The sequence below is a fragment of the Ascidia mentula genome, chromosome 8 (genome assembly GCF_947561715.1).
Source record: "Ascidia mentula chromosome 8, kaAscMent1.1, whole genome shotgun sequence".
Classification (NCBI taxonomy): Eukaryota; Metazoa; Chordata; class Ascidiacea; order Phlebobranchia; family Ascidiidae; genus Ascidia; species Ascidia mentula.
This window is the reverse complement of record NC_138573.1, coordinates 4133058-4146013: the sequence shown is the minus strand read 5'-3', so window position 1 is coordinate 4146013 and position 12956 is coordinate 4133058. Positions and strand designations below refer to the sequence as shown.

Sequence of the window (12956 nt, the reverse complement as noted above, 5' to 3'; positions counted from 1 at the left end):
AATTCATTTTATTTTTCAGCTTCGTCAGTTTTAAAGATCAAAACAAATTGCAAAGACAAGTCAAATGCGATAAGTCAAAACATAAAATACGCTGGAGATACGGATTGGTATTAAAATTTGCACGCATTAATGATTTTGGTCGACGGAACTGAACTGTGAGCACTCTGTTTCTGACCACCCTCATTCTGGCAGAATTCTGGCAGAATAATTTTGCAAATTTGCCACATTCTACAAGGTACAACAGGCATTTACTCAAAAATTGTTTTTTTTTGGATTAGAATCAAATTACAGAGATGAGCAAGCAGATCAAACCTCAAAAAACATTTAAACAACATTTTCCGCAGCTGTATCAATCAAAAAAATCGCGAATTAAAAAAATCGCCTGGTTTTGCGATTCAGCATAATGGCGGCATGCGAAAAACTAGTCTATAATACAAAGAATTCTGCTCGGCGTTCTGGCAATAGGTGCCAATATTGACCAATATCAAGAGAACGGAAATTTAATTTTCTACAACATGCAATTAACAAATTTGAAATTAAGGTGCCGGATGACCTTCAAATCGCCGATTGAAGACGACCCGCTTTGAGCGAATCAGCAGCGTAATGGCGTAATGCCGGCATGCGAAAAACTTCCCTATTAAAACAAAAAATGCACTAAAACTGCACCTAACACGCTGAAAATCGCTATACCACGTGACTTCTTGCTCATTCAACCAGAAAATTGACCCCAATGCATCACCGGTTGCCTTGTGACGAAACTGAGAATCTCTATGACGCAGCAGTACAAGACGGGCAATCCCCGCGGGCAAAACTATTTTAATAGAGTTGCTGATATGCGGTCTTTAGTCCTATTTTCATAAAATAAAGTTTGGTCCTGGCATTGAAATTCGTTTTGGTCGAAGATTGCCTTTCTTTTTGTTTGTCCCTTATGACGCATTGACGTTGATGAGGACATATTTCGCGCGTTATCGTTTGACCGTACTGTTGCATTCTATTAGGATTTGATCTCAGATACCGAAAAGTTTATCAACCCGTATGGATTCGTGGTACCTAACATGAAAATTTTTTAATAACCTCCCTCCTATTATCTCCTGACTCCCCTATCAATGACACATTTGCAGGAATTTGTCAGGTGTAGTATGAATTACACTACATTTTCAATTTTTTTTTCCCTCAAAAGTAACCATCACAATTCAACTTTTCCTTTTTTTTCGAACTGAACAGTGAAGAAATGAATCACGACCTGCACAGAAAATAGAGCATATTTTTTTTAAAGTATTTTGTCACAGAAATAAATTATGCAACAGATGTCACAGGATAAACAGTAAATAAATATGTTTGTGTGTATTGGAAAAAATAGTATTTAGCGTTATATATGTCACATACCTCTAAAATTTGTTGCCATTTTATCCAAAGAGCACATGAAAAAGAAATGTAGAAAGCAATCCATCATCTAAACATGTAGCAAAAATGTTTTGTATTTGTTTACACCAAGGGTGTACAAACTGCAGTCCGCAAATCAACATTTTGTAGCATGTCGAAGGCTGCTACGTGGCCCGGCCCCGGAATTTAACAAATACAATTTTTTACAAATAAAGTGGTGTATTATTGCCAAGTTTGCTGATATGTGCAAATGTGATTGAACACATGTTGTACTTGCATACTGCCAAAGTTATAAATTTAGAAGGCTTATGGTGTAATCAAGTTTGGTCCTTCAGTCCAGACTGTGCTACACTTGGTTCATGCATTCAGCAGGTTTTACTGTACAGGTCTGTTTTCCCCAAAAAATAATGCAACACATAAATAAGTTGTTATTACACCAATAAACATATTTTAGTAAGTGTGTAACTTATGTAATAAACCAACATAAAGCATTGTGCATCTTACATACCTTTTTATTTTGTTCCATTTGCAATTTTATCTGAACAGCACATGACAAAGAAATGAAGAAAACAATCCATCAGCTACACATAAATATAGCAAAATATGTATTAGGAAACAATAAATAAATTTCCGTTCTCTTGATATTGGTCAATATTGGCACCTATTGCGAGAACGCCGAGCAGAATTGTTTTAATAGGGAAGTTTTTCGCATGCCGACATTACGCCATTACGCTGCTGATTCGCTCAAAGCGGGTCGTCTTCAATCGGCGATTTGAAGGTCATCCGGCACCTTAATTTCAAATTTGTTAATTGCATGTTGTAGAGAATTAAATTTCCGTTCTCATGATATTGGTCAATATTGGCACCTATTGCCAGAACGCCGAGCAGAATTGTTTTAATAGGGAAGTTTTTCGCATGCCGACATTACGCCATTACGCTGCTGATTCGCTCAAAGCGGGTCGTCTTCAATCGGCGATTTGAAGGTCATCCGGCACCTTAATTTCAAATTTGTTAATTGCATGTTGTAGAGAATTAAATTTCCGTTCTCTTGATATTGGTCAATATTGGCACCTATTGCGAAAACGCCGAGCAGAATTGTTTTAATAGGGATGTTTTTCGCATGCCGACATTACGCCATTACGCTGCTGATTCGCTCAAAGCGGGTCGTCTTCAATCGGCGATTTGAAGGTCATCCGGCACCTTAATTTCAAATTTGTTAATTGCATGTTGTAGAGAATTAAATTTCCGTTCTCTTGATATTGGTCAATATTGGCACCTATTGCGAGAACGCCGAGCAGAATTGTTTTAATAGGGAAGTTTTTCGCATGCCGACATTACGCCATTACGCTGCTGATTCGCTCAAAGCGGGTCGTCTTCAATCGGCGATTTGAAGGTCATCCGGCACCTTAATTTCAAATTTGTTAATTGCATGTTGTAGAGAATTAAATTTCCGTTCTCTTGATATTGGTCAATATTGGCACCTATTGCGAAAACGCCGAGCAGAATTGTTTTAATAGGGATGTTTTTCGCATGCCGACATTACGCCATTACGCTGCTGATTCGCTCAAAGCGGGTCGTCTTCAATCGGCGATTTGAAGGTCATCCGGCACCTTAATTTCAAATTTGTTAATTGCATGTTGTAGAGAATTAAATTTCCGTTCTCTTGATATTGGTCAATATTGGCACCTATTGCCAGAACGCCGAGCAGAATTCTTTGTATTAGACTAGTTTTTCGCATGCCGCCATTATGCTGAATCGCAAAACCAGGCGATTTTTTTAATTCGCGATTTTTTTGATTGATACAGCTGCGGAAAATGTTGTTTAAATGTTTTTTGAGGTTTGATCTGCTTGCTCATCTCTGTAATTTGATTCTAATCCAAAAAAAAAACAATTTTTGAGTAAATGCCTGTTGTACCTTGTAGAATGTGGCAAATTTGCAAAATTATTCTGCCAGAATTCTGCCAGAATGAGGGTGGTCTGTTTCTGCTAATGTGTGCACTTGTAAACAAGATTACGTGTAGGAATTAAATTCGCAACAAACACGTTCACGACCAAAACATAGAACTGTGAAAAGCGGTTTGTGTAATGGCGTTTATTCAGGTAATATGGATGTAAACATGCTCATGATAACTTGTTGCTGATGCTGCCAGGCATAGTACTTAGTAATAAAAGGCTTTTCTGGCAAAAAGAAAAACTTGTTAGGACGACGTTTCGGTCGTTATTCAACAGACCTTCATCAAGCAAGCTTGTTGTGATTCTTTCGCCCTTTTGCCTATTTTCGCGCGTGACTATTTATCGCCGCGATGGCGTTTTACTTGTCCTGATAAAGGTCTGTTGAATAACGACCGAAACGTCGTCCTAACAAGTTTTTTTTTTGCCAGAAGAACCTTTAATTACTAAGTGTTTATGATTAACGTATTACTGTGTAGTAAACGATTTTGTTTTTGTAGTGGCGCCGTTTTAATTTTTTCAACAAGGCGATTGTTGAGCCTGGCGAGACGGGCAGGACATGGCGACACGTGAAAGATCGACGGTTTCTGTGTTCTGCAAGTGGAAGAGGCCTTTTGTTGTTTGGAGATATCCTTATCTAACTAGACCCAAATAACTATAACAGTAATTATACAATAGTTTTTGAGCATAAAGCAAATTCAAACTTGACAACAAAGTAACAGTTATGCTAGTTTTACAATCATTGGCTTGATAATACCACATTACTGGCAAATTCCTTAGCCCTAGTATACATGCTCAAGGCGTAATTCACATGGTAAATCACAACTATCATGTTTCATCATTCAAAGCATTTGATATTGTTGTCACGCATCTGTTCCAGTTGAAGCAACACAACATACTTGCTGCAGTTGGGGTAAATCACACCTTGTTTTAGCATGAATGTTCACATAAACAACCAGTTTTGTATATATGATTTTCATGACAAAAGGTCGACGAGGCAGGAGTGAATCCTGTGATTAAAGTTTGGAACCTCGACAAGAAAGACAAGCTTGGCAACCCTTTTTGTTGTAGGGTGCAAAATACGATCCCAAGCAATAACATTCCCAGTGAGGTATGAAGTGTATGTTGCAGAGTTTCGCTTATACCAATTCAAAAATATGTGTATATATTTTCTTTATCTTTGGAAACGTAAATTATGTCTCACTTAAAAGGAAATGCACTTATTTAACTTAAAAAGAGATATTATTTTTAAAACAGGTCACAGATTTTTGTGTGCATGAGAATCTAACACTGATGGCTGTGGCATTCGCTCAAGGTTCCCTTGTGCTTTACAAAGGAGACATTCAGAAAGAAAGGTGTGTATGTAGCTGTGCATTTATAAACAGGCCATGGTTCTTGATTAATGATACTTACACAGAGGCAAAATCTGTTTCGTGAAATACTGCATGGGTACTGAAACATATATTTTTCAATGGTCCCGTGTTTGCCTTGATTCAGGATAACAAACAAGACAGTACATCTGGTTACTGACATATCAGACCCAATCACCGGGATAAGCTTTTATGGAGCAGCTAAGAATGTTCATCTCTTTGCCACAACTGAGCGACAACTCTTCACCTTCAACCTGCAAGAAAAATCTCCTAAAAAAGTTAGTCTATAAAACCAAACAGTGTTGCAGTTGACTAGTTGTTTTTTTAAACCCTGAAATTAAATACTAATTACAAGTTACATGCTTTTGATGGAAACAAATGTGTATATATTAATGTGTATAATAGAGTATCGTGTGACATATGGCAACAAGCAGTGATGACCGAAGTGTACAAGTTAAACTTTTGATATTTCGTGTCTTCTCTTCAAATCTGTAGCCATATTTATTATAAATCATGAAACTAGCACATACAGCACATTGGGATATTACTTTCAAGTTTTCTAAAACCAAGAAAAATGTTTACATATGCATCTATTAGAAATCTTCCCGAAAATGTTTGTCTTTTGAGTTTAGCCAGCGATCTTTGTATTGATATCTCTAGAATGTTCTGGACAACAAAGGGTGTCCTCTCAGATGCAGTATGGGTTCTGACTCCACATTGGATAACCAGTTTATTGTCACTGCCACAGATGCTGTTTATCTCTACCACCCTGATTCTGTTGGTTCATGTTTTGTCTTCGAAGGTTTGTAAGTGGAAAACGGATTTGGAATTGAATTTACAGCTGTGTATATTTGTTTCACAATTTAGGTGAAAAGATAATGGCAAAGTGGGGAAGTGGTTATTTAGTGTTAGTATACAAAGATAAAGCCAAAAGCTCCATCCCAACGACAAGGTATGTTAATGTTTATGGCAAGTTTATGGTTTTTAATACTATTGTTTTTGTAGCACAATGCGATTACTTGATAAGAATGTTGTCACGATATATGACATGAAGCAGAAGTATATAGGTGAGTATCAAATCGACACAAGTAAACTAAACCTACAACACATGTGCTATGAATTGTAATAAAGCGAATAATTTATTTACAAAGTTATTAAAATAAATATATTTGTGTTTGAGAGACCAAGACGTCTTACATTGATAATCTTTGTATAAAAGTGTGTGGTTTTTAGTGCAAGGTGCATACTTGGTATTGATAATTTTCAGCTTATTCTGCTCCATTGCCGGGCGTACAGGAGGTTTTGTATGAGTGGGGATCAATCTTTATCCTTGGTGCAAACAATGATCTGATTTGCTTGCAGGAGATTGATATTCACCAGAAGCTGGAGGTGGGCACCAAATTTCAACCAAAACTTTAATCTTAACATTGAACCTGTAACAAATTGTAACCATTGAAGTATTTGTGTGAAGTAATCAATGTATGTAACTGTCCATCAATTCAATAGGTTGGTGTTAGCCAAAGAGCAATGCAAAATAGCGTCTTTATTGTACTGGAAGTTTGTGCTATTTAAATTATTTATTTAACATTTTATACAACACTTCATTGATTGGCAACCTTTGTTGTACTACCCAAAGAACAGTGTAGATACAATTTTCCACTTATTCTGTAATTTCTGTACTGTTTTAAAGATGCTTTTTAAGAAGAATCTTTACTCGCTTGCTGTTAACTTGGCTAAAAGTCAAAACCTGGGCGAAGAAGGCCTTGTTGACATTTTCACCCAATACGGAGACCACCTTTACAGCAAGGGAGACTTTGATGGAGCGATTACCCAATACATTCGTACCATCGGACACTTGGAACCATCCTACATTATCAGAAAGGTACATGTCAGAAAACAACTTTTACCCAAGTGTTTATTTATACAGATGTGTTGTCTTCTGTAGTTCTTGGATGCACAAAGAATTCACAATTTAGCATCATATCTACAAGCATTGCACGAGAAAGGTTTGGCAAACGAGGACCACACCACGTTGCTGCTTAACTGTTTCACAAAACTGAAAGATGTGGAAAATCTAAACAAGTTTATCATGGTAATATTAATTTGCACGATAATGTGCGTTTTATGTAAAGTTTTGTGGCATTAAAACTAAAGTTTGGGGTAATAAGTCTTACACTGCATCCAGAATACAATCTTGGAGCACAAATAAAGGTGCTGTCACCTTTCCAATGGTGGTATCTATATTGTGTTTTCTTGGTTTTGTTTGGCGTATAAGTGGTCACAAACCAGAAACTTATACAATTGTACATTACCCGTTTATATTTCTATGTAAAAGACCCCCGAGACGGAACCCCACTTTGACGTGGAAACAGCGATAAAAGTCTGTCGTCAAGCTGGTTACCACAAGCATGCACTCGAGCTTGCCGAGAAACACCACAAGCATAAATGGTAAGCAAGTAGTAGCGTCGTCAAAAATTGGTGGAGCACGCGATGAATTGTATCAGGGTATATAAATGTTAAACCAAATTTGTTTAAAAACCTGCGTATTGTTAGTGAGATGCAGACAGGCACTCACTGTTTTGACCTTGTCCATCATTATCCCATCAGTGCCTCTAGTGACTGAGTATGGGTCATGTAGGTTATCAAGCTATTTCAAGACTACTTAGCAGTGTTGGTACTACTTTTGACATGCGCAGAGTTGCTATCTTACATTTCACGTTTAGTCTGATTACAACATTGTGGCATTGTTTCAGGTATTTAAAAATTCAACTGGAGGACACTCACGAGTACGAAAAGGCGCTCGCTTATATCAAAAGGTTGTCGTTTAAAGAGGTAACGACTTTTTTTGCTATTGCTATAACCACTTTTTTTGCTCACATGCTTCTAAGCTTTTACTGCTTTGACCGACACAGGCGGAAAATACGGTGAAACAATACGGCAAAGTGTTGATGAGCAACGTCCCAGAAGAAACCACACAACTGCTTAAAAGCCTCTGCACAGGTAAAATGTTCCCGAGATTTGGTATAATGTGGATGTTTTTCTGTACAGATGGATGACGAATCAACCTTTTAATGCTCAAAATATCTTTTTATTTTATTATTTTTGTTTAGAACTTCATTCTAAAAAATGTAAACGCTTGTTGTCATCTATTCACGCCCTCTTGCATTTTTACGCCATACTTAGATTACATGCCTTGCGGAGTCGAAGTCAGGGACACCGCCGACCGCGGACCGATTTGCAAATCCAACGGGGAAGAATTTATTCACATATTTGTCAACACGCCGGAAATGTTGGTTAAGTTTCTGGAACACTTAATGCGGGTATGTGATGGCATGTTGCCTGTAGTTATTTTGTAACAGGCCTAAATAAACGTTGTCTATCCCAGTTTTAAAGGATCATTAGGTTTACAGCCTTGGCTGCCTAGCCTGCAAACCCAATGATCGCGATATGTTAGCTGTTATCTCCAAGCAAGGACCTGCGCAGTGGGGCGATCCTTCCAATCATGGCATTGCATGAAATATTACTGCAGTATTGAAGGAGTCCTAAAGTGACGCTTCACATGCGTTTACAGTTGACAAAAACTGCAAAAAATTAGCTTTCTTCGGTTCAAATATTTGTCATTGCACGACCGTAACTGTCATACCCTATATGTTTTATGTTACAGGCTGGAGACGAGCCGAGTGAGACGGTGTTTAACACCCTTTTGGAGCTCTATCTGCACAAGATGAATCAAACGGAAAACGCAAAGGTGATAGCAGTGAATTCCTTCGCAATTTTCCATTTTTTTCTGCACCAATCTCTCATAATCAGATTATTGTTTTTTGTGACTTAGAAACGGGCTGACATTGAAGAGGTGACTTTAAAACTTCTCAAGGATTTCTCGTCGAAGAATTTAACCGATCAAGCTCTTGTCCTCTGTCAAATGCATAACTTCAGACCAGGAATACTCTACCTTTACGAAGCGCAGGGACTGTAAGTGTACCAGAAAGAGTTACACAGTTTCTCTGTCTTCATCCATGTTCGCCTAAACAAAAACAAGTGATATTAGATCGTATTTTTATTATCCGTTACACAATTTTCCAATCGCAGTTGTCTTAACTTTTTCCCAGTTACCAACAAATTCTGCGCTATCACATGGACCACGAGGCCCATGGCCTCATCGTCGAAACCTGTCGACGTCATGGTGATCGTGACGTCACGCTATGGCAGCACGCTCTGACGTATTTTGCCCAGCAGCGGGACGCCGACTGTCGCCAGCACATCGCCCAAGTTCTAAGTCATATCCTTTGCAAGTCTCGTGTTGCAACCAGGGCTGTCCGCAAGTTGTGTTTTGTTATCATAGCATCCCATTCCGTAGGGAAATATTGGTCATGTCCAATTTACATTCGTCTTCTAGAAGCGCACGTCGAGTCCAAGTTTAAATTAGAAATGCCATTATAATAGCTCGCCGTTTGAACTGTTTAGTATGTTGCACGATGTTACATAACCCCCAAAAGGATTGATAAATTCTCTATTCATCATCACCATCGTTTTTATATTACGCGAACGACCACAGCACTAATAAACAATATATATTTATTAAACGTAAAACGGCATGGGCACTGATAAAACCTTTAGAGGTAATCGTGTCAGGCGCCCATGTGAAGGTAAAATCGTCACAGAGACGTTGACCACCTTAACCGTATATTTAATACATGTTGAGAAACACAATCTCTTGCCCCCTCTGCTGGTCATCCAACTTCTAGCACGCAATCCGTCTACCACCCTATCTGTGGTCAAGGTAAACACCTAACATTTTTGCCTCTGTTCCTCTTAAAGTTCACACCTTTTAATAAAGTTTTGCAAACCGACCTTATGTTCACAAAGAATTTGGGTCAGATATAGGTATTTATTTTTAACTGGCATTTAGGCGAAAGATAGTCCTTGGAATCAATACTAGAGGTATACTGCCTCGGGTGTTAATTGAATTGGTGTGCCATTGTTGCAGGATTACATTCTCCGCCGCCTCCGCCAGGAGGCGGACGAGATCAAGAAGTATGAGCGTTCGATAGAGGAACACAAAGAGGCGACCGAGAAAATGAAGCAGAAGATTGAAGAGCTTAAAACAAGGTTGCAACATTGACTTTCGTAATAGGACGTTTGTTGTTTCAATATCTCTAACCTGTAGGTTAGTCTGCAAGTGAACGCACATATTTTTTTAAATCCGAACAACGAAGAAGTTCTGCCATAAATGTTGCCACATCGTATGTTAATGTTTGGTTGAATACCTTTTCCCGAAACATTGCTAAAATAATGTTCAAGTAAGGTGTAAACAAGATTCTCGTGTTGTTGCAGCGCCACAATCTTCCAAGAGACAAAGTGCAGTCTGTGTACACACGACCTAGAACTACCAGCAGTCCATTTCCTCTGCCAACACGCCTACCACCAACAGTAAGTATTTGTGCTACAATACTGCAGGCCTACATAGTGATTTTGTACTTGGTGTATAGCATCACATTGTATAGCATTTGCATGCTTGTTCATCACGCGAGGAAATTTGTGTACAATGTGAAAAAAGTTAAAACTTGTTGCTTTAAAACGTTTCAATGCTGATGAACCGTAAGCGCCGGATGGATTATTGTGACAACAGCTTTGCGGGATGTTTCACTTGTTACTTAAACTATTTTCTCATTTTCAAATAGCTGCTTCGAGAGTTACGCTGAAAACGACGACGAGTGTCCGGTTTGCGCCGGTCAAAACCGGAAAATTATGGAGTCGCTCAAAGAGCAGGAGCAGGTTGGACATGTTTTTTTCAATTGTAGCCTTCGTTTTTACTCAGTTTTCTATCCTCTTGAAGGCGCTCTCGAGCAGTTTGGCTTTGAACGAACAGTTCGTGTCGCAACTCAAACGTTCCGGGGACGGATTTTCTGTGGTAGCCGACTTTTTTTCAAAGGGCGTCTTTAACAAGGTAACAATTGCTAATCACCAATACACGAACATTGTTCTAAACCTTTTTTCCTGGTTACCTGATAGTTAACCTTGGTTGGCGACGAGGAAAAAATGACGAACGGCGGAAACTCTCGTGCACCACCTGGCGGACGAATCGATCCCGGTCTGCAAAAGGAATTGCTTATGATGCAACAGGCGAACCGAATGTGACGTCATAATCTGATTTTTGTTTGTGATTCGATTGCCCCGTTTCTATTTATTTCATATACACCGGTTTATGCCGCTAATATATCCATGTTCTGAATATTCCAATCGATTTTGTATGTGTCCTGTATTGTCTCGATGTTGTATTATTCGATTTGAAATTATGAATTTAATAAATTGTTTCATGCTGTATCGCCAAAAATCCAATACCTCATTGCGTAGTGTTTTATTCGAAGTCGTATAGCAAAACCTGGTATTTGAAGACTCCTTCGAAAAACCTCGATAAATGGATGTACGCAGATAAGCAGCTAATTGTCTTTATTGGCAAAACCCAATATTCTCTCAACCATGTGCGGTGTTAAACTTGCCAATACAGAAAGGCGCATTCGACGTTTTACATTTCTCACGTTGGTTATTTCATTTCAACGCATGTGAATTTACCAGACGCTGTCATTGCAGCGTTGCTGCTGTTGCGTTTGCTTGGGTATAGACTAGGCTAATATTGGACCAAGGCTATAACAGGGAAAAGGCCAAATAAACACGTTGAGGCGTTTACTCAGCTGCTATCTGACTTAGCACAAATATTTTCAGAAACCTAACTGAACTCTTTGCCAAAGTCCAATCGAGATCACAACCTAAAATTCTACAGCATTTCCGTCTGCATAACTTATTAACGATGTGCGTGTAAAGTAATGATGTCTTCGTAACGTAATGTGCGTAATTTGCGCGCTTAGTAATATTGCAAGTTTTGCTGACAGTTACACTAAAGAAAAGGAGGGTTTTTACTAACACGCCTACAAACTTATTTGTCGCATTTCGGTTGTCCGTTAACGGTTTCCATGGCGGTAAGGTGGGTGGGTTTTGTTTGAAAGGCACCAAAAATCTTTGTAGCCCAGATTCCAACTTCCTGCATTGTCACAATACACCGATTAACGGATTTTGTAGGTCAGGAATCAAGCGGAGTTATTTTAACTCCACCTACCGATACTACCGCTATTGCAACGAAATATAATGATTTGGGTCAGTGATATCCTAAAGTTGTTTTTGCAAACCCATAGACAAGCATATAGATCTGGAAATACTAACGAATTTCTGACACAGATGTCTCAAGGCAGCAGTAAGACGTTAATTGACTTTCGAATTATTAACCTGGACTCGGCATTTGACATCTGCTTAAAAACTGTGGAACGATTCTCGCCGTCATCAAATTCGAATGAGGCCCTGTAAATCGTAAAAAAGATTAAGGGCCCTTCTATTGAAAAAATCTTGCATCGGTCAAATAAGGTTGTACTGTCACTAAAAACTTTCCTTTGAATCTTTAAGAGTGGGAAGGTTAAACAGCCAGGTTATTGGTACCGATTGCAATTTACGGTTGCGGTCTTTCGCAATACGCGCTCGGCACCTTGTGCCTGATGTTTGAGGAGCCTCTAATTGCCTACGGTTTCCAGACGGAGCGATATCCTCCCCCACATTTCTTGGGAAAAGGCAACTACCCTAAAAAATACTCTTGGACCAGATCAAACAACGACTGGTAATTCTTGAGTATTTCCCTTCTTGTACAGACCCGTTTACCTAAAAAAAGTTCTCTTTCATGGCCTACTGCACGCAATAGGGTAGACAAACTGTTATCAATTAAGTTATAACTGGTTTTCCAATGTTGACCTTTGTTCGAGAAATCGTGTCACGAACCTGGCGCACGAAGCAAGGGAAAGATGGTTTCCATTGCTACCTTGCCAAAGTAGCCTACATTATACCGAATGATTATGTACTTAGTTACGATACGAAGTTTGTGTAAGCTCTTGGCGTTCAGTGATGCGCTGTATTAATTTGTTCAGTCATCATTGAATCAGCAAAACGACCGTCATATTTGTCGAGGGCATAGGTGAACGACTTTCGCAACTGTTTCGTCAGCAACGAGAAGAAGGACGAATTGCTCGTTCGCGAAATCAGCTGACGGGTACAAACTGCACGCGGTGCGCGCCTTGCACCGAGCTCACCTCTTACCCGGCGCCAAGCCAATTCAATAGAATTCCCGATGGCTTGTTGAAGCGTGGTTAGACTTGAGCCTTCTTTTTATTTGCACCCGGCGCAAACGGGGTGCCTCTAAAATACCAATGTATG

At 39.1% G+C, this 12956-nt stretch overlaps 1 protein-coding gene across 1 annotated transcript; it reads left to right on the top strand.

Annotated features, from left to right (window-relative positions):
- The first annotated feature begins 3339 nt into the window (after window positions 1–3339).
- Window positions 3340–11036, top strand: LOC145910328 (vacuolar protein sorting-associated protein 11 homolog). The gene is made up of 25 exons (XM_082997408.1): window positions 3340–3483; window positions 3834–3962; window positions 4127–4246; window positions 4322–4444; window positions 4591–4688; window positions 4831–4981; window positions 5364–5505; window positions 5571–5655; window positions 5709–5770; window positions 5971–6092; window positions 6394–6585; window positions 6649–6795; window positions 7039–7151; window positions 7457–7535; window positions 7616–7703; window positions 7887–8023; window positions 8368–8451; window positions 8536–8675; window positions 8813–8982; window positions 9398–9483; window positions 9691–9812; window positions 10038–10133; window positions 10385–10478; window positions 10540–10650; window positions 10716–11036. The coding sequence occupies exons 1-25, from the start codon at window positions 3469–3471 to the stop codon at window positions 10839–10841; spliced, it is 2832 nt and encodes a 943-aa protein (XP_082853534.1). The 5' UTR covers window positions 3340–3468; the 3' UTR covers window positions 10842–11036.
- The last annotated feature ends 1920 nt before the right edge of the window (window positions 11037–12956 follow it).